Raw genomic sequence first — 22958 nt, 5'->3', positions numbered from 1 at the left:
ACAGTGACCGGAAGGTCTTATAGCCTTGAGTGGCGTATGTGCGTATGTGGTATTTTGGGGAACTCACTAAGCATTTATGCTTACAGTTGTTGTGTTATGTGTTTCAGGTACTAGCGAGGATCGCGGGAAGGCACCGGCATAAACCATACACACTCATGGAGTTTATGTCTTCAGATTTTGGGATATGTTTTGTTATGATAACATTGGATACATTATGTTTTGATATTACCTTATGAATAAAAGTATGTTTTAAAAATGAAAAATTGTTTTGGAAATTTACGTTGTTACAAGTTGGTATCATAGCCTTGGTTTGAGGGATTCGGATGCACCTTCGGGTGTATTTGAACTCAAACTGAGGATTTAAGAAAGTTTTTCGTAAACTAAACAATTTTTCTAAAAAGTAAAAGGATTTGAGAAAAGCAGAAGGAAGCAGTGTGTACGATCAGCCAGCACCCGAACAGTGATTTCCCAAATTACCCTTACATTACATGTTATGAGATATGTTATGATATGTTATGCATGCTAGAGTAGGCTAGGTATTCATATTAGGACTAGAGTGGCCTGATTTGTGATGCCTTAGCCTAGGAAGATTTCTGCTGCTATGTGATGCTTGAGAGTGAGTAGGTAGCAGTGAGGAGCTTATGAGAGGTCTACCGAAGGGTAGCCTATGCTAGCGAGATGTAGAGTACTTGTGATCTGGGATCCTAGAAGGAGGACTTGGGGTGAATACTGATGCGGTGTGGACAGTAGTATAGGGCCCGTACTACTGAAGACATCGGATCAGTGCGCAGTCCAAGTAAGAATCCTTAGGGTACTAGGGAACAAGTAGGGTTGAGTGATCAAGTGCGAGTATACTCGAGCGAGTCTCTGATATTTTATGTTGTATTTCAGAGACATCATGGTTGGGACACGCCACAGACCTGAGACGAGCGGCATGAGTGACGAAGAGCTTCGTCAGATGATCCACGATGAGGTGGCTGCGGCGATCCGAGCCGAGATTCCGGAGATGTTTGGGTCTATCAAGACCACATTGATTGAGACCTTTGATGAGCGGTACGCATCGGTTACTGAGGCTGCGGCTGCTGCAGCTACTGCAGTTGTTGCTGCTGCTAGACCTCAGGGGGGTGACTCGATGTTGTTCCGGGAGTTCAGCAACACGAAGCCACCGATGTTTGATGGGACGCAGGATCCGATTGCTGCGATGAGATGGATTTCTGATATCGAGGGATGCTTCTACACCTATTCGTGTCCGGAGCATTTGAGGGTTCGGTTTGCACTGAACCAGCTTCGCTTGGGAGCAAAGGACTGGTGGAAGTTTGTGACGGCGAACTTCACTCTTGCAGAGATTTCGAAAGTGACATGGGAGAGGTTCACCATCATGTTCAGAGATGAGTACGTTCCCCCGGTGGAGAGGGAACGGTTGGCACATGAGTTTTTGTCCCTCAAGCAGGGGACTGAGTCAGTGACTGTGATCACACGGATGTTCCATGAGAGGGCATTGTTTTGCCCTGAGCACGTGTCGTCTGAGCAGGCACGCATGAGTCGGTACTTGAGCATTTTGAGGAGGGATATCAGGGAGTTCGTGGCAAACTCGTCATACCGGACATTTGCTGAGCTCCAGGCAAATTCCCGGAAGAGGGAGATCGAGCTGGAGACTCAGGCCCAGGAGGAGGCCGAGTCTCAGGGGAAGGATCGGCGGCCGGCACAGTCTCAGCCGGCCGCCAAGAGGGCAAAGCCCGCCGATTCGAGATCTGGAGGCCAGAGGGGCCGCACTTGTGGGAAGTGCGGCAAGGGACATGATGGGGTTTGTCGATCAGGTGCTTGCTACAAATGTGGCAAGGAGGGGCACATAGCCAAGGATTGCCCCAAGGGGTTCATGGTTTGCTTTCATTGCAACCAAACCGGACACCGGAAGGCCGAGTGTCCACAACTGCGGGGGACAGTACAGGGAGCACCGCAGGAATCTGCCCTTGCTGTCGTGCGAGCTACTGAGGTTCGGCCGGTGAAGGCCGAGGCACCAAAGGCTCGCGGGAGAGCCTTCCAGTTGACATCGGAGGAGGTCCGCGCAGCGCCCGATGTCGTGGCTGGTATGTATTCTTTCATTTATTTATGCTGAGTTTGAGATATTGTGCTTATATTATGATATGCGTAGGTACTTTTCTTGTGAGTTCTGTACATGCTTTGGTGTTATTTGACTCGGGTGCGAGTCGGTCATTTGTGTCTTTAGCGTTTAGTCAGCACATCAGTATCCAGCGGGAGGCGTTGAGTCGACCTCTACGAGTTTCCATAGCTGACGAGCGAGCGGTGTATGCTACGGATGTGATTCGAGGATGTGTACTCGAGATCTTCGGTGTTGAGTTCCCGATAGATCTGGTCCCGATTACGATGGGGGACGTGTGTGTCATAGTGGGCATGGATTGGTTGAGCCGATTTGGGGCTGTTATAGACTGCGAGCGACAATTGGTGACGATACGAGACCCTAGTGGGGGAGTACTTACAGTGTACGGCGAGGGTACCCGTTCTGGGTCAGCATTTTGTTCGGCTGCTAGAGCGAGGCGGAGCCTACAACAGGGCTGTAACGGGTTTGTGGCTTATGTGATGGATTCACGGGTGGCCGCAGAGGGGCCGGGTTCGGTTAGTGATGTGCCGATAGTGCGTGAGTTCCCGGATGTTTTCCCCGAGGAGTTGCCGGGTGTGCCTCCCGTGAGGCAAGTGGAGTTTCGCATCGATTTGGTTCCGGGAGCGGCGCCTATCGCCAAGGCGCCCAATCGCCTTGCGCCACTAGAGATGCAGGAGTTATCCTCACAGCTTCAGGAGCTGTTGGGGAAAGGATTTATCAGGCCGAGTAGCTCACATTGGGGAGCGCCGATCCTTTTTGTCAAGAAAAAGGATGGTTCACACCGGATGTGCATTGATTACCGGGAGTTGAACAAGTTAATGGTCAAGAACCGTTATCCACTACCGAGGATTGATGATCTGTTCGATCAGTTGCAGGGAGCATCTTGGTTCTACAAGATAGATTTGAGGTCTGGATATCACCATATGAGGGTGCGAGATGAGGATATCCAGAAGACGGCGTTTAGGACTCGTTATGGGCACTACGAGTTTGTGGTGATGCCTTTTGGGCTCACCAATGCACCAGCAGCGTTCATGGATCTTATGAACAGGGTATGCAGACAGATGTTGGACAGGTCGGTGATTGTATTCATCGACGATATTCTGGTGTATTCGAGATCTAGAGAGCAGCATGAGGAGCATCTGAGAGAGATTCTCGTAGTTTTGAGATCGGAGAGGCTCTATGCCAAATTCTCCAAGTGCGAGTTCTGGTTACGGGAGGTCCAGTTCTTGGGGCATCTCGTTAACCAGAATGGGATATTGGTCGATCCGGCCAAGATTGAGGCTGTGATGAGTTGGGAGGTGCCGAGATCACCCACCGAGATCAGGAGTTTTCTGGGGTTGGCCGGCTACTATCGGAGATTTATCAAGGATTTCTCCAAGATTGTCGTGCCTCTCACCAAGTTGACCCGGAAGGGCGTTGCTTTTTCGTGGGGTCCGGAGCAGCAGACCTCGTTTGAGACTCTTCGCCAGAGGTTGTGCGAAGCCCCGATGTTATCCCTTCCAGAGGAAATGGAGGATTTTGTGGTGTACTGCGACGCATCGATATCGGGGTTGGGTGCGGTGCTTATGCAGAGAGGGCATGTGATAGTGTATGCATCGAGGCAGCTGAAGCCTCATGAGACGAGGTATCCCACCCACGATCTGGAGTTGGGGGCAGTGGTGTTCACCCTCAAGATTTGGCGTCACTATCTGTAGGGGGTTCGGTGTACCATATACACGGACCACAAGAGTTTGAAGTATTTGATGGATCAGCCCAACATGAATATGCGCCAGAGGAGATGGTTGGATGTGGTAAAGGATTACGATTGTGAGATCATGTACCACCCGGACAAAGCTAATGTTGTAGCTGATGCTCTGAGCCGTAGGGCAGAGAGTGCCCTGATTCGAGACACTTGTATGCGATTGACGGTGATGACTCCGGTGTTGGACACCATTAGGGAGGCCCAGGCAGAGGCTGTGATACCAGAGAACCGCAAGAGGGAGCGGGTGATCGGGCAGGTGTCTGAGTTCGTTACCGATAGCCGAGGGCTGATGACCTTTCAAGGTCGGATTTGGGTGCCGTATGCAGGCGGGGCACGTACCATTCTGATGGAGGAGGCTCACAGATCGAGGTTCTCGATCCATCCCGGGGCCACTAAGATGTATTTGGATCTGAAGAGAGACTATTGGTGGCCCTGTATGAAGAGGGATGTTGCGTGGTTCATTGAGAGGTGCTTGACCTGTCTCCGGGTTAAGGCCGAGCACCAGCGTCCGCATGGCAAGTTGCAGCCACTTGAGGGTCCCCTGTGGAAGTGGGAACATATTTCTATGGATTTTATCACCAAATTGTCGAGGACCGCGAGGGGCGTCGATGCAATTTGGGTGATCGTTCACCGGCTGACGAAGAGCGCTCACTTCCTTGCCATCAGTGAGAGCTCTTCCGCAGAGAGGCTGGCCGAGTTGTATGTGAGAGAGGTGGTATCGCGTCATGGAGTACCGATCTCGATTGTGTCAGATCGAGATGTACGTTTCACTTCCAGGTTCTGGAAGAAGTTCCATGAGGAGTTGGGTACGAGGTTGCATTTCAGTACCGCCTACCACCCACAGACGGACGGACAGAGTGATCGGACGATTCAGACGCTCGAGGACATGCTTCGAGCATGTGTGTTAGACTTCGGAGGAAGTTGGGACACGTACTTGCCGTTGGCTGAGTTTTCCTATAACAACAGCCACCATTCGAGTATTGGTATGCCTCCCTTCGAGTTGTTGTATGGGAGGAGATGTCGGACTCCCATTTGCTGGAGAGAGGTAGGGCAGCGCATGATGGATAGCACTGAGATAGTGCTTCAGACGACTGAGCAGATACAACAGGTCAGGCAGATGTTGTTGACAGCTCAGAGTCGCCAGAAGAGTTATGCGGATAGGCAACGATCCGAGCTTGAGTTTCAGGTGGGAGACTTCGTACTCCTGAAGGTGTCTCCTTGGAAGGGAGTGATCCGATTCAGGAAGAGGGGCAAGCTGGGGCCCCGATACATTGGTCCGTTCAGGGTGACCGCGAGGGTGGGCAGCGTAGCGTATCGTTTGGAGCTACCTGCGGAGTTGAGCCAGATTCATGATACCTTCCACATGTCTCAGTTGAGAAAGTGTATAGCCGACGAGTCGGCGGTGGTACCACTGGAGGATATTCAGGTGGATGCGACCCTGAATTACGTTGAGAGGCCAGTCGCGATTGTGGATCGTAAGATCAAGGTTCTGAGGAACAAGGAGGTGCCCCTGGTTCAGGTCCAGTGGCAACATCGGAGAGGGTCCGAGCTGACTTGGGAGCCGGAGCTGGAGATGCGGGAGCGGCATCTAGAGTTATTTGCAGAGCGAGACTTCGAGGACGAAGTCTGATTCTAGTAGGGGAGAATTGTAACATCCGGATTCCCAGGTATTCTATGTTATTCATTTATTTTGAGTTTGAGAGAAGGACTCGACGAGTCGACGCCTAGACTCGTCGAGTAGGATCGCGATTTGCTGACTGGATTAATGAATGGACTCGACGAGTCGGCAGGGTGACTCGACGAGTCCGTGCTGGCGGCAGAAACCCTAAATCTTTGGGCATGTGCCCTATTTAAGGGTCCTTATAGCCCTCATTTGCGGCTACCCGTCCAGAGAGAGAAACCCTAGAGAGGTTGGGCGAGTTGTGTGTGAGAGCAAGCCATTTTAATCCTTTTTGGTGTTGTTTTGCAAAGAAGAAGGTATTTCCAGCTAGAGGAGGTCAAGAGGATTGCTAATCCGTGGTTTTCAAGCTTGGATCTGCAGTATTGAGGTAGCAAATCGAACTCTCCTTCTGTTTTGGTTAAGATCTATGAATCTAGGGTTTTCTATACCCTTTTTATGGCTTGAATTGATGAGTTTTTGGTCCCTTTATGTGTTAGACTTCAGATCTGGACCCATAGAGGTCCAGAGAGCATTATCCATCTTGCTTTATGAAGTGTTATGGAAGGAATGAACTTAGGTTGCCATTTTTTAGGCTATTTCTTCAAAAGGAACCATATATGTGTTGCATGAGTGTAAAGGTTTCATCTTTACGTGATTAGTGGGTTTGGAAAGGTCAGATCTATAGGTTAGAGAAGCGGATCTGACCTCAGAAGGTCATTTGAGTGTTGCCATGGACGCTACTCGTCGAGTTCATAAGTGGACTCGACGAGTCGAGTCGGGGTTGCCCCGCGATTCGTGACAGGAGTAACCCGTCGAGTGAAGGGATGAATCGACGTGCCAAGTGAGGCTAGAAGGATTCATAGGACCCGCATGGACTCGCAGAGTCGCCCATGTGCACTCGACGAGTCGGGTCAAAGTTTGACCGTTGACTTCAGTTGACCTTAGGGTTTTGGTCAAGCTGATTCATGAGAGTTCAGGGAGGGGTAGAATGGCCTTCTACCTAATCTTTAGAGATGAGACTATGAGAGGGTATTGATCAGGAATGTTATTCGGATGATAGGAGGAGGCTAGGTCGGGACGTCAAGCACGAGAGTTTATCCGACTTCGTACGAGGTGAGTCTTCTCACTATACTGTACCTAGGATGGTACATATGTGTGACCGGAAGGTCTTATATGCTATGAGATGTATGTGCTGTATGTTGTTATATGATATGTATGTGTTATGTATGTTATGAATGAGAAGGACCGGAAGGTCATTATGATGTGGACCGGAAGGTCATGATGATATGGACCGGAAGGTCATTACGGGTAGGACCGGAAGGTCTACCAGGGTTGTGGGACGGAAGTCCTCTGAGACACAGTGACCGTAAGGTCTTATAGCCTTGAGTGGCGTATGTGCGTATGTGGTATTTTGGGGAACTCACTAAGCATTTATGCTTACAGTTGTTGTGTTATGTGTTTCAGGTACTAGCGATGATCGCGGGAAGGCGCCGGCATGATCCGTACACACTCATGGAGTTTATGTCTTCAGATTCTGGGATATGTTTTGTTATGATAACATTGGATACATTATGTTTTGATATTACCTTATGAATAAAAGTATGTTTTAAAAATGAAAAATTGTTTTAGAAATTTATGTTGTTACAAAACCCTTCCTCACTTCTTCAATTCCAGCCGAAAGCACACCCTTTCACACTCAAGAACACCAACCGAAAACCCTCATTCTCTCTCAACTATCATCCTTCATCCTTTGAATCTTCTTAGCATCTTGCTTGGATCTTCAAGTGTTCTTCATTTCATCAAGAACACTCAACCGTAAACCCTTGAATCTCTTTCATTTCTTCAAGAACACTCAACCACAAACTCAATAACACCAAGATCTTCTTGGCTGTAAACTCCTAGCAGCGTCCCATTTTGATTCTAACACTCTTATTTGTAAGTTAAACTTACAAATTAGTCCAATTTCTTATCATTCTTATGATTCTATTCACTAATTGTATACATATATATTACGTGAAATGCATTTTAGGACTTGTTTTGTCTCGAGATCTAACTTGTGGAAATAATCATCCTATATCGAACATTCAAAATAATCACTCACACAAGGTGAGTTCATACCCCTACAATTTACCTTTTTCAATGTTTTTAGGGGCGAATACAAGTAGAACACAATAGAATTGTGTTACCATTTACATGTGAAAACAAACAAAGGATTTCTTATGCTTTTATAAGTTGTTAAAATCATTTCAAAAACTCTTTTAAACTATTTTAGATTTCTGTTTATTATCAAAATCGTATTCATTTATATATTTATGTATAAGTATGCTTTAACGGACTTAGGACTATTGCTAAATACCTTGACTCTTGTTCCTTGTTTGGTTGTGGGCTTAAAGTAGGATCACTAGTTCGACTGTCGGCTAAATCATAATTATGCATGCTAAATATATACATGAATATTAAACCCCATTTTTAAAGATCATACTTAACTCAGTTGCATATGTTAGGCAATTGAGTCTTTTCTCCAAATCAGTTACAGTTCAAACAAACATACTAGTAAACTATAATAGGTATAGGTTAGAGGATCAATACATACTATTTTCTAGAACAGAGAAACAATACATGAATCAATACATACATACTAGTACTATTCATTTACAAGAACAAGAAAGAACTTACATGCCATAACTAGAACAAGATAACTAAAATGTGAGATACTATTTCATGGCATAGCAATATTCTTGCTAAGTCACGTTTTGTAACCAGAGTCTCTTGGAGGGAGAGCGTGAGTTTGTGTATAGATCTGTACGGGATTGACCATCCCACACCTTGCTGCTAGCAACAGTGGGACATGCAAGTCTACGGGTGACAAATGTCATCATTTTCGACGCCTGAAGAACGTCGTGTTTTATACTAGTCAATCAAGCATGGTTATAACCTAATCACATTTAAACCTTAATTAACCAGTTTAGTTGCAAGGCAGTTACTGCATCAGTAGTGTATTTTATACAATACTACTGTAAACCTTCATTTTCCATTACATTCATACAGTGATATTCTCACATGAGAAATGCATACTATTTTTCTAGTAAAGATGGTTTACAAATATAGAAAACATACATTTTATACTATTTCAAGTACAAACATACATTTTACACTATTTTCAAGAGAACAAACATACAAAACAGTCGGGTCTTGGGTAGAAGACTACTTTTCATTTTTAGAAGAAAATATAGGATTTTCTGGGAAGTATACAAACATTTCACTGAACAAATACAAACATTTTCATGATACAACTACAAACATTTGACACTAAATACTTATGAACTCACCAACTTAAATATTGATACTCTCTTTCAAAATAACTTGTATTCTCAGGGAATCAGTAGACAAGTACACTGGATCAGGTTTTGAGAAGACGGAGCATGTTCAAGACTCGTCTTTTATTTTGATATATATATTTTTGGTGTCTTACAACTATACAAAGAACACACATGTATTAACTATTCTATTAATGCAATGGATGTTGTTGCTTGTTTTACTATTGTGCATTGTTATGATATTATACATGACGTCCTCCGCCCCCGAACGTTTCCACCGTTCCGGTTTGGGGGTGTGACATCCAAAGCTCATATCTAGTCTGTAACATGGTCCAGAAGGATAAAGTTACCAACTTTATCCATTGGGAATAGTGCAAGGGCTTATCCAATAAGCACTTAATTCATAAAGACATAGCCCTAAAACATAAATCTGACTTCCTTGAGATGGAAAACCACGTAAAGTTGCCAACTTTATGTTCATGCATGTCTAAATGAAGCTCTTAAGCTTAAAAAGGACTTAATAATTGACTTAATGCATGCATGACACCAAAACTCTCATAAATCTTGCACCTTTGTGCTCAAGGACACCAAAACAAACTCAGATATGAAATAATAAGCCCTTAAATGACCTAACTCATCCATTAACCCAAAAAGGGACCAAAAGCACAACAAACTAACTATGAAGAGATATAAACATATACAAGACAAGATGCAAACTTGATACCTTAGAAAACTTCTCCACAAGATGATGATTTTGGATCCAAAGCATTTTCCCCAAGCAAAGCAACTTCAAGATCTCCTCTTCCTTCACAAAAACCAAAAATGAGCACCAAGAAATTCTTACTAGCTCAAGAACACCACCAAGAGACTTAAAGATCGATTTTAGGGTTTTAGTGACAATGGAGGCTGGTAAGGAGGCCATCCATGAGGACTTAAGGCCTTTATATAGGGTGCAACACCCTAAAAATTAGGGTTTTCTCCACCAGCCGCCAACACGTCGTGTAATGGCATAAACATGTCGTGTTGGACTTAATGAAAGTCGCGCTTCTTCAAATCTAGACACGCCATGTTGGCTCCTCCAACACACCATGTTCAACCCTAGAAAGGGGATTTTTTTTCCAACAATTATTGCTCAAGATTCTGGGTGTTACAATATCGTTACCTATGATGTGCAGAAACCTTGCAACATGTTCTTCAACAAACATGCATTGCATAGGTCGCATGCCACCGTCACGTTGTAAGATAGTACACAACTTTGTAAAAGCTTGCTCACTCACATGAATAAGCTCACGACATTTCCCATATTTTACAAGTTTGTGTAATAGTCGTTCTCGTTCAAGTTGACGCTTTAACATTTCTTCCTTACTTAGTAAATTATGATTACTTTTTTTCGAAAGTCTACGATGTATTAGAATGGCCATGAACATTAGAGTAACCACTAGCCTTCGTCTTTTTTCCTCATCATCATCTTGGATGGCCATGACACTCTCCTAATCCTAAAATACAATTTAAGCACGGGATGAGTAATGAAACATGAAAAAGCATGACTTCGGATAGACACTAAACTGTAAATCCTAATATGAAAAAGATTGAAATAGGAACCGATCATTTGATCAAGAAAAAAAAAAAATCTCAATGACAAAGAATGCAAATTAACTGTTGACTTCCAAGTCTTCAATATTGGGAATGAGTAGACTTGTGGCTTAGCACATTTACATCTGCCATAGGAAATAGACTTTGCCACAAACCATTTATTTCTATTAATACAATAAGAGCGGTTGCCTAGGACCAAAAGAACATATTTTTTTTATGATTGAGAGTTCGAGTTATTTACTGTTTTGCACAGAAAACAACTTTATGATTGAGAGTTCGAGTTATTTACTGTTTTACACAACATGTTCTATCATGTTGTCTTCTACATAACAAAACTACCTACATAGATCTTTCATCACGATGATGAATGATAATATTACATAGCAGAAGAATTCAAGATATCATAAATTTTATAACTTGTGTGCCTATTACCTAAGATCTTCAAGGATTCAACATGTGCTCATACAGGTGGTCTGATATGAGCACCAAACACATACATACAGAGACATAATGTGATACACTAAACTATAAATCAATTAATGCAGAAAACGTTCAGACTTTCATCTAAAACGGGGAGATAATGATCTTAGTTTCTTCAAAGACGTATTGGCTGTATGTAACAAGATAATAGTAAAAAGAAAAGACATGGAATTTTGGTTCCTACATTTTGAATTTTGGTTCGTCATTATAGTGTGAGAGAGAAGATTAAAAGTGTAGATTATTATACAACAACTATGAATAATCACAACCATGTTTAAAAGTATGTAATAAAAAGTCTAATGGAAAACAAACAAACATGAACATGAACATTGATTTACTATCAAAATTCTATTGTAACTTCAACTGATGAGCACGTTTTGCACATTGGGAACCTCATGCAGGTAGAAGATGAAGAAAAAAAATTATATAGAGAGGATGAAGCGTACCTATCAGATGGGTATGGCGCAAATATGAGCACGACGAGGGAAGTTGAGCAAAACGATTATATGAGACTTGCGGCTACGTGATCTTTTATTAATAGGGTTGAGGGTATAATGGTCCATAATAAGATCAAGGGTAGATACGTTCAAATTTTCTTCCGGTTTCCGTCCAATTTGGGAGGAAATTTTGGAAGGAAAATCAATCCCCAAAATCCTTTCATTCCCCTCACTTTCCTTCCATTGGTTAAACTCGGAAACACGGTTTCTTTCGACATACCTCACCTTCCTTCCACCACAACTCGGGAACAAGGTTTAAAAACTAAACTCAAAAAAAAAATTTACAAATAAAACTTTTAAGCTCAAAAAAAAAAAAAAAAAAAAAAAAAAAAAAAAAAAAAAAAACTTTTACACGCTTGTCCTCATTCTCCCAAAACCCTTCCATCTCTTGCTCTCCTCCATCGACGCCTACCACAGCCATCGATTCCTTCCACCATCATCGACCCCTCCACCATCGACATCTCCCACCGCCATCATCCTCCCTGCCTCCGGCGATCTCCTCCCATCAGTAGCCACAATGGAAAAACATACATCGCTACACTGTTGCCCTCTGATACGTTCCTCCTTCCACGCCACCAACGACGCTTCCCTAGAAACGAAATTCCTCCCTTCAGCCGCTCAAGAAGCTCGACATTGAAGCCCTAGATTGATCACCTCACAATTCAGCAGAAACAGGTTAGGCCCATGGTCGTCTTTCTCATACGATTAGCTTCATGTGTATCTTTATGTATCTATATTTTGATTGAACGAAAATTTCATCATGTATCTCAGTTGCGATGTGTTTCTATAAACTTGATAATTATTCAAAAGCAATTTGAATCATGTTTTGATTATTCAAAAGCAATTTGTATCTATATTTTGATTGAACGAAAATTTCATCGGGTAAAAGCTTTGTTGGGTCATTGGATTACCATTAATAGTTAACCCTGTTGGTAACTAATGTTTTTAGTTTATGAAATATGCATAACTGATAGATGGTTATCAATGTTCTGACAACTTTTTGAAGCTGAACCATAATCAAATTGACAACTGACGATCTTTCACCCAAGAAAGTGATGATGTTAGAAGTACCATAATCAAATTGACCTCGGTTCAATAGCCAATGTTATGCATTATCATTTTTAGTTGCTGTTTGATAATTAGACATCATATGATGTATCCTTTGTTTGGTTGATATAGGTGTTTGATAATAACCGAGGTCTACAAAGGGAGGATGATAATGGACATGAACAATACCAGGTCTACAAAGGGAGGGTGTCGATAGTTTGGTGAAATTGATGGTGTTGAAAAAAATAGTTAAAAGGTAAAATAGTCATTTTTATTTTTATAGCATGGTACTTTCTATTTCTACTCAATTATAATGATATAATTGGTTATAGCTTTTAAAATACGATGTCTTAATAAGGAAAGGTTTGAAGTACAATTTTATAATTGAAAGAAATGACAAAGAAGGTTAAAATGGTCATTTTTATTATTAAGCACAACGATTCAGAGGTTCCAACCAAATAGCATGCTAAAATTCAGATCTTAAAAATTCAAGACCTCTTAAAAATTTAGATCTTAAAAATTCAGATCCTGCCAAACTGCCCCTAATACTTTCTCAAATAACTTTATTTTGGTGAAAAACTCACCTTTTTAAGTCATTATCCCATTAGAAAAAGAAAGGAAAACAAATGGAACGGGAGTCTTAAACGCAAACCCACAGACGACGTCTTTCACATTGCAACCATCATCTTCTTCGCTCCCGCCACATCCGACGCCGGCTAGTCGATTCCGGCAAGTCCGCCACCAGCACAAGACGCCATCGACGACCTCCACCCCTGCTGCGACGACTTGTTTGGTGTTTCAGGAACATGATCACAAATCCTAGTTCCAAGATGCTTAGCCAGACTAATTATGTTTAATGAATTTTTTTGCGCATACTACAATATATATCGTACAAATTTGAATTCATAATAAGTTTCATATTTGAAAACCATCTCTAACTCCATTCCGCTCTGGTTTCACCCACAACTCAAACACGCATCCGCTTGGTGGTGGTCTTCTTGGTGGTGGTGGTCTGAGGACGTTGGATTCCATTCTCACATGAGTTCACTTGTGAGGCAAAGCGTAATGAGTTTATTGATTGTAGCATAGATGATGGATCGGGTGAAACATTGACAAACATTAGGGCTTTTGAATTTCCGAACAGACAAGGCTACACATTGAATTAGTTATTAAATTATAAACTTTTTAAAAAAAAGAAACATTTATATTTTGTATATCCAAACAAAATGAAAAGAAAAACTATATATTCCTAAGAAAATCAGGCATTACCTTGAAAAGATAAGTAAGCATTGAGTCTTTGTAACTAACTTGACTTTGTTTCTTATTTCCAAGCTGACAAAAAATTCTGCCCAGTGCAGTCAAACTAGTGTTGATTGCAGTCAAACTAGTGTTGATTGCCTGAAAAAAAAAACAAATAGAAAATTAAAATCAAAATTCTGTTTTCATGTGAAAGTTACAAAAAAATGTATGAATTTCAGGTTTGGACCTTTGTTTCCATAGTGGCTTGCCCTGTGCTTTCATTTGTCACCGCTTCATTGCTAATCAATAAGATTTAGCATCCCTTTTTGTCCTTCGCCAGTTTTCTACAATTTAATAAATACAAGGAATGTATCAAGATGATTCAGTTTAATTAATCGAAATGAATTTATATATAACAGTTGGACTCTTAAAAAGGTTACCTCATTTTTTTCGTTGATCTTTAAAGTTAGGACCATGTGACTTCGAGAAGATGCATCATTCTTCTCACTTTTTCCAACTCTCCTAAAGGATGATTGGAAAAAAAATGAAGATATTCATAGAAACTATTTAATACAAAAGAAAAATGAAAGAAAAAAAAAACAAACAGACCTTATTCCTGCAGCCCATTCAAGAAGATCTGATACGTCCCCAATGTTGCCAATATTGGCAGTGGTAAACCCCTCAACGTATCTATTGTCATTTGTATCATCCCTAATCTTATGTTTATGCTCTTCTCTTCCACCGGCCAACAAGTCATGAAGCTTTTCGTTGTAAATTTTTATAATGGAAACCAAAACATATGGAGAGGAAGAGAATTACTACTCAAAAACTTTATAAAATATTGTAATAATGACACCATGGGACAATAGAGAGTTTTAAAAACAATATAAAATTAACCTGCCTATCGTATTTCCAACCATTTTGACTTTGGGCTTGACTTATTTCAAAAATTTGTTCTAGCGAACGGAGTATTAAATCGCTATGCAGACCATCATCATCCATCATTGTGTATGTCTTTCTGGATACCGTTTTTCTGTATGCAAAAATGCATACATGTTAAATACAATAAAATCATATATTTGAAATATAAAAGAAAAGGATAGTTATGGATTGAAAAAACTACTTTTAAGGTTGATGAATAAAAACACAAATAACATTGTATCCGTCAATGGCGCTCTGAACCAACTGTGATATCCCCAAGAAGACATCCTATTGAGAAGCAGAAGGAGCAAACACTTTATCAAAAAGAAATTGTTGTTTTTAGCCTGCAGAGTTTAAATATGATCTTCTTTTCCAATTAAAATTAATCAAAACAATAATATTCTAATATGTTAATATACCATTTTCAGTTTCCATATTTAAAAAATAATAAATAAAAAAAACCATTGTGTTGTATATCAATCCCTCAGCCAACGGATCCAACATAAATATCCTGCAATTAGAGAATTAAACTCAAGTGTTTCTTATTTAAAAAAAAAACATTTATGCTAAAAACCTTCTTTTGTGTTGATCAATTAGATGAATAGAACACATAATAAGGTTTTTGGCAGAAGTGTTTTTTTATTTTTTTTTAAATAAGGAACGCTTGGATTTACTGTCTCTAATTTCAGGATAATTCTGTTGGATCCGTTGGCTGAAGGATTGATATACAATATAATGAATTTTTTTTTATTATTTTTTAAATCTGGAAACTGGAAATGGTATATTAGAAGATTATAGTTTTGATTAATTTTAATTGGAAAATAATGTCATATTTAAACTCTGCTCGCCAAAAACAACAATTTCTTTTTGATAAAGTGTTTGCTCCTTCTGCTTCTCTAGAGGATGTCTTCTTGGGGATCACAGTTGGTTCAGAGCGTCATTGACGGATACAAGGGTTATTAGTGTTTTTATTCATCAACCTTAAAAATAGTTTTTTCAATCCATAAACTAGCATTTTCTTTTATATTTCAAAATATATGATTTTTATTGTATTTAACAGGTTTGTATTTTTGCATACGGGGAAACGGTATCTAGAAAGACATACACAATGATGTATTATGATGGTCTGCATAGCAGTTTAATACCCCGGTCGTTAGAACAAATTTTTAAAATAAGTCAAGCCCAAAGTCAAAATGGTTGGAAATACGATAGGCAAGTTAATTTTATATTGTTTTTAAAACTCACTATTGTCCCATGGTGTCATTATTACAATATTTTATAAAGTTTTTGAGTAGTAATTCTCTTCCTCTTCATATGTTTTGGTTTCCATTATAAAAATTTACAACGAAAAGCTTCATGACTTGTTGGCCGGTGGAAGAGAAGAGCATAAACATAAGATTAGGGATGATACAAATGACAATAGATACGTTGAGGGGTTTACCACTGCCAATATTGGCAACATTGGGGACGTATCAGATCTTCTTGAATGGGCTGCAGGAATAAGGTCTGTTTGTTTTTTTTTCTTTCATTTTTCTTTTGTATTAAATAGTTTCTATGAATATCTTAATTTTTTTTCCAATCATCCTTTAGGAGAGTTGGAAAAAGTGAGAAGAATGATGCATTTTCTCGAAGTCACATGGTCGTGACTTTAAAGATCAATGGAAAAAATGACGTAATTTTTTTAAGAGTCTAGCTGTTATATATAAATTCATTTCGATTAATTAAACTGAACCATCTTGATACATTTCCTTGTATTTATTAAATTGTAGAGAACCGGCGAAGGAAAAAAAGGGGTGCTAAATCTTATTGATTTAGCTAGCAATGAAGCGGTGACAAATGAGAGCAACAGCAAGCCACTGCGGAAACAAAGGTCCAAACTTGAAATTCATACATTTTTTTTTGTAACTTTCACATGAAAACAGAATTTTGATTTTAATTTTCTACTTGTTTTTTTTCAGGAAATCAACACTAGTTTGACTACACTGGGCAGGATTTTTTGTCAGCTTGGAAATAAGAAACATAGTCATGTTAGTTATAGAGTCGACGCTTACTTATCTTCTCAAGGTAATGCCTGATTTTCTTAGGAATATCTTAGTTTTTCTTTTCATTTTGTTTGGATATACAAAATATAAATGTTTCTTTTCTTAAAATAGTTTCTAATTTTATAACTAATTCAATGTGTAGTCTTGTTTGTCCGGAAATTCAAAGGCTCTAATGTTTGTCAATGTTTCACCCGATCCATCACCTTTGATACAATCAATAAACTCATTCCGCTTTGTCTCACAAGTGAACTCATGCGAGATTGGAATCCAACGTCCTCAGACCACCACCACCAAGCGAATGCGTGTTTGAGTCGCGGGTGAAACCAGAGCTGAATGGAGTTAGAGATGGTTTTCAAATATGAAACTTATTATGAATTCAAATTTATACGTTATATATTGTAGTATGTGCAAAATAATTCATTAAACATAATTAGTTTGGCTGAGCATCTTGGAACTAGGATTTGTGATCATGTTCCCGAAACACCAAACAAGCTCTCGGAAGATATAATCAAATGCATGTCGGCTTTTGCAAGCTTGCGGAACCACCTCTTGCAAATCATGAGATTTTATCTCCTACTTCATCTTTGTCATCAATGGGGGCATTTTCACCCAAAGACCATTCGGGCATGGACATGTGGAGTCCAGGGTTTAAAATGGTATCATTGTCTTTTGATGTGAGATTACATAACCCTTTTCATGTTCAAGGGCTTTAAAGATATGTTGCAAAATTTCAGGTAATAAGATAAGATTAAGAGATTAGTATTTTTTTTTTTTGAATTAATGTGTGTGTTGACTTATTGTAGGTTGCTTGTTTCAGGTAATAAGATAAGATTAAGAGATTAGAAGAGGCGGATCCTAGAAATTGAAGCATGAGGAGAAGTTAGCATTTTGGATTAATGTACATAATGCATTGGTGATGCATGTATGTATGACTCTCATAAATTCATTTTTATGCTTTTCTTTTTGCAAATCCTATATTTTCTTTTTGAAAGTAAGTGAAACACTTGTTCTTTGAACATTTTTTGGTCAAAGTGTAAAGGGTCTTTATGGGTTTGGTTTAAAGATCAATCATGATATGAATCTTGAAAAAGTTGGTATTTTTTAGGTTTGTTGCAGTCTACAGTCTACTTAAAAGTTAAAAACTTGATATGAATCTTAGAAAAAGATTGCATTTTTTCTAATTTGTTGTAGGAGGCTGCATAAAGTTTAAAATGTTGATATGGTCATATGGATCTTGGAAAAGTTTTCATTTTTATATTTGTTGCAGGCTGCCTATAAATTGAAATCTTGATGTGAATCTTTAAAATGTTAGCATTTTTATGTTTGTTTATAAACTTGATACGATTTTTGAAAAGGGAAATTTATAAAAAAAAACATTACATTTTGTGCGATTTTGCAGTTTTATCCACTTATACTTTTTTCTTCCTATCAAATATTTGGATAAAACTGCAAAATTGCCCAAAAAAAACATCACACTTTTTTCCAGTCAAAATGGTGAATTTGGAAAAATGTCTTAAAACTTTTATGGTTTGATTGGAAAAAGATAAAGTATTATTGGTTAAACCGTAAAACAGCCCAAAATATAATGGTTTTCTTTTTGTAATTCTCCCTTTGAATCTTGAAAAAGTTCACATTTTTTGCAGGCTGCATGTAATGTTGGGGGTCATGTGGTAAGTGCAGATGTGATCCAAAATTCAATCCTCAGATGCTAAATGTGCCGTTCTGGGCAGGTATTATTATAATTTTATTAAACTCAAGATATGCTTAAACATTTTTCATTCGTATATTTTTAAATAAAAAAACTGATATTACTTTATTTGTTTGTGTAATGGCTTCGATTATTATTATCTTCAAGACAAAAGTTCAAATCGGGAGATGCACGGCAAGATTACGCAATTGACCATCCCGAACCACTTTTGCATTTTGCACTTTCTTCAGGATGCCATTCTATTATGACAAAGAAATAGCAACCTACTTTCATTCATTTTTTTTTCTTTTTTTTAATTTATTTATAGCATCTTATTTTCATTTCATTCTATTACAACATTGTACTTTGAATTGTTTTCTTATTAAGGCTTTGTCAAACTCGTACGAGTCGAGTCAATTTATACCCAAAAAGAGTCGACTCGGTAGTGTCTACTTTCATTTCTTTATATGCCACATCGTACTTTGAAAAAAATTCCCGATTTATTCAATTATAATAGTAGTGAAAATTGCTTTGTTGGGAGTTTTAATTCCAATGTTGATTTACCTCTCACATGATGCTTATGCTTCTGTGGGCCAACTCAACTCAGGGTTGTTGGAAGAATAACCGTTTTGCAAAATAGGAAGAGATGAAAGAAGAATGCTATAATAAACTAATCTACAAAAGTACATTGTTATTTCTTACATTCAACCCAATAATCTATTCACTATACAAATCTTAAAACAATATAAACTCATATCTTGTTTGTTGTTTTTACCAGGTTCGTATCCTAGTAATCCAAGAACTTGAAGTTGCAAAAGAAGAATTTGTGAGGGCTACATTTGGTGTAGGGAAGGATCATATTCGTAGGATTCTTTTACCAAAAATGGTTGAAAGTTTTGCAAAAGATTCTGGATGATGGAGATGATCGACATCCGCCTAATGTCAACCATCAAGTGTTTTCATTTCTTTTCTATCATATGAATATCTCATAAATTTTTATCATTGATTTATATAAAACAGTTTGGCTATGTTGCATCTTGAGATATATATTGGATAATGCATGTTGATATTTAGTTGATACTATAATTAGTGACTAGAAAAAAACTAATACAACTATTTTTTTTCATAACTTTGTGTTGTTTCATCTTTATACCAACATCAGTTTCATCTTCTTCCAAAGCTTTTAATGAACCTCAATTGTAAGTTTTTCATCTCTTTTGCTATTTTGTACATAAATTTTGGTAATTTGACTTTAAATTATTGTAATTTGAAGGGGTCATTTTGCTCTTTTGCCTTGGGCTTCTTATCAGTTTTGTTCAGCCCTTACAGGATTTGCATTGAATGGCTCCTAAGTGTTCCCCTACTCTATATTACATCTTTTTTGCATCTTATTAACTTATTTAATAATCAAATTTCATGTAGTACTAGAACCTTTGAAATACTAACCAGTGACTTATAAAGAGTAACCCAAAAATGCATATGAATCACTTGGAGATTATGTTAGCAAGTTTGGAAGAGAGACTTTGGATATCTCAAACTTGGATGTTGCCATAACCATGGAAGCTTTCAAGATGGTATCGTAGAAAGATTTTCCTTTTCATGAAGATCTCTATGCAAGAATTGGATGAAATAAAAAAAATAAGACATTAAGATTCATTAGACTGGAAGAGGACAGGAAGATCCAAAATTATTTACACCTCTACTCTACATGCCATGTATTATCAAAGTATGTTACCATCTCATAAAGTAGCAACATACAACATTGTTTACGTATTGTCCATTAATATTTCAACACCTCACCATATTTCCAATCCTTACCATTTTTACCTTTTAAACCACATCAGATAACTCAAAATCAATTGTAATCACATTCCGAAGATCATCACAACATTTATCAACGATATTCACATGATAAAATGTCGAAATCTCATAATGTTTATAAAATGACCAGAATACCCCTATGGTCAAAATATTCTTCAAACATAAATACCATAGTTTACAGAATGAGTATTATATATAGTTTTCGCAACGTAAAACTCTTTTTTGCTGCAAAAATGATTTTGATGATCCTTACAACAAAAAAGTCTTTTTTTTAATGAAAAATATGATTTTCATAAAATAATAAACAAATTCTCATTTCAATGTAAATTTCACATTTTTTAGCATATAAACTAAATATACCTTTTGGTGGTGAGTGGGGAACATACAAATGGGCAAATGGCGGTGGTATGTGGTGTCGAAGGTGGTAGTGGTGGCGATGGTGGTGGGTGGGTCGTGGTGGTGGTAAAGGTTATGTTGTAAAATAAATCAAGGGTAATAAGGTAAATTGTCACTTTTCTTCATAGTAGGGGATTAATTTATCATCTTTTTGAAGGAAAGTGTTTTCCCCCATTTGATGAAAAGTTTTTTCCTTTAGGATTCCAATTCCATTATATAAAGTTGTACCAAACACCGAATATGGTGAAACTGGATTCTTTTTCCCCCCGAATTTCAGTCCATTCCAGCGAACAAAATGCACCCTAAGTAAAATTTAATATTATTTTATTATTAAGCATTATTGGAAAAGAATTTTCAAAATATAAATAGAAATGTATTAGGAAACAGTATTTTATTGAAAATATGATAAAGCTGTGATGTATATTGTACAAGGGTGTATGTGAAACTTTTTTAAATAATACAGAAATCGAAACACCAAACTGGAACAACTTTTACGGTTTAAGAAAAACTGATTTTGGTCCAGTTTGGTTTTCCTATATATAATAACCCAAACAAACCGAAATACCCAAAAAATGCCATATATTTTATATGATAGAGATGGGAAGGATATCCTTTACTTTGTGTCTTTTAGTTCACATGATTTTGTAGACAAAATTTCTCTACAAGGATGTGATTCATTCGTAATAACGTTTTTCATAAGAGTTTATATAGAACATTTTTTTCACATAAATCAACAATTTTTCTTCCTTTGAGATCTTAAACGTGGAAAGGTGTCCTCCAACCATAGGTTAAGATTTCAAGTCTCGCTTGAGACTAAAGGTGTGGTTAAGTGGATGTGTGTAAGCTCTTCTAACTTCTAAGAAAAAAAAACATCCCATGTCTTAAATGAACAAAAAACACAACTTAAGACATATCTTAGCAGCATATCTGTCAAATTTTACTCGGTGCACAAAAAATCTCGGATTGTGTTAGCATTTGCCCTCGAATTCTTTTCCGGGCTTTGAAGAGAAGCCCATGAACTTCATGAAAGTGAGATGCAGTTGCAGATATTGTATCTTGGATCCATTGAAGAACTTCCTTGTAAGGGGTGAATATCCGATCATGATCCTCATCACTCAAAAGCTGCCAATCAAAATATTGAGTTTGGATCAAGATTTACCCAAAAAAAAAAAAAGCAAATACCATCCATGTACACTGATTGATTGTATATGATTGCCTGAAGTCGCATGATTTCACATACTAAACTAAGATCTGCAATTGATGGTTGAGAGTTTCCAACCATTTCTTTGGCTGCTTAAGGGCTTGAAGGGAAGCCTTCGGGTGCCATGATAGTGTTCAAAAAAAGTCCAATTGAAACTAGAAAAGTATGAAACCAAATTCTAATAATAATTGGAAGATTTTAAATCATCATTAAGAACTTAATTTCCCATGTTAATGTCACCTGAACCACACGTAAATTGGAATGATGCCAGTCTACAACAGAGTGGATTCTAGCTCTTTGGGATAAATCACCAGGATACCTATATATCAATGTAGTTTATAGAAGTTTGGAATTTGTATGCAGAGATATTGAAGGAGAAGAAAACCAGACTTACCAATGATTAGCAACTCCGGGGAATGAACATGATGAGTAGAAAAGAATTGCATGACTACAAACCACAAAAAATTCACCTTATGAAAACCGAGAATTGATATTGTAAAATAAACTAAAACCTCTTTAAAAACGAGAGAAAGTAGAAACAGAAAAAGACCTCTCAAACAGCTTAAAACGTGTCCATCGACTATTGCTGGAACTTGACGATTTTATCTTTTTTAATCTATATGAATGTTTTATATCTATCTTCTTGTTTTTTTTTTTCATATGAACTTAGCACAAATCAATGCAGATGGTAGCAAGCAAACCCTTAAATTCAGAGGAGAATAGCTGATTTTTCAAGAGTCAAGACCTCTACTCGGATTTCCTCGAAGTCAATTCCATTTATCCTTCAAATAACATCAAAAAAAAAAGCCATGAGAAACACGATTTTTGACAAGCATTAGATAGAATATCACTTGCGCAATGATATTGATACAGATCCAATCATGTTAAGCCCAAATGTAGCAAAGCCCAGGATAGTTCAGGTTTACTCAAGAGGGGCAAAAATGTCAATTGGAGAAAGTGGCTAATAGGGTACTGAGGTGAGAGAAAGAATAAAAGGGAAGGATTGTGTGCATGTTCTGATATATTTTTTGTTTAGTGATTTTATCATTGGCTCATAGCTTTAGGGCGTGTTTGACATGGAGCGTTTGAGAGCTTCTAGCTTCTAGCTTTTGACAAAATGCTCCGTTTTGAACATAAAGTCTTGTTCGGCACTACAAGCTTCTAGCTTTTGGTTTAAACAAAACGCTCCAAATCCAA

At 38.4% G+C, this 22958-nt stretch overlaps 1 protein-coding gene and 1 long non-coding RNA gene across 9 annotated transcripts; one reads left to right on the top strand and one right to left on the bottom strand.

Moving 5' to 3' along the window:
- Positions 1-11741: 11741 nt before the first annotated feature.
- Positions 11742-19472, top strand: LOC145114501 (uncharacterized). Of its 8 annotated transcripts, none has more exons than XR_013711047.1 (8): positions 11743-12082; positions 12587-12710; positions 13063-16118; positions 16205-16286; positions 16384-17390; positions 17474-17578; positions 18300-18386; positions 18512-19472. It is a non-coding gene; the product is annotated as an uncharacterized LOC145114501 (long non-coding RNA). The 8 variants fall into 8 exon arrangements; XR_013711048.1 differs by having other exon boundaries at positions 16205-16484; positions 16573-17390; XR_013711045.1 differs by having other exon boundaries at positions 16205-16678; positions 16799-17390.
- Positions 19473-21227: 1755 nt separating this feature from the next.
- Positions 21228-22476, bottom strand: LOC145116145 (glutathione S-transferase T1-like). The gene is made up of 4 exons (XM_079052493.1): positions 22312-22476; positions 22156-22209; positions 22002-22080; positions 21228-21682 (listed from the first exon to the last, which is right to left on the bottom strand). The coding sequence occupies exons 1-4, from the start codon at positions 22419-22421 to the stop codon at positions 21491-21493; spliced, it is 435 nt and encodes a 144-aa protein (XP_078908619.1). The 5' UTR covers positions 22422-22476; the 3' UTR covers positions 21228-21490.
- Between the last annotated feature and the right edge of the window lie 482 nt (positions 22477-22958).

Source organism: Lactuca virosa, chromosome 5 (genome assembly GCF_052849685.1).
Source record: "Lactuca virosa cultivar CGN04683 chromosome 5, Lactuca_virosa_CGN04683_v6, whole genome shotgun sequence".
NCBI classification, from domain to species: Eukaryota; Viridiplantae; Streptophyta; class Magnoliopsida; order Asterales; family Asteraceae; genus Lactuca; species Lactuca virosa.
This window is presented reverse-complemented; position numbering and strand designations above follow the sequence as displayed.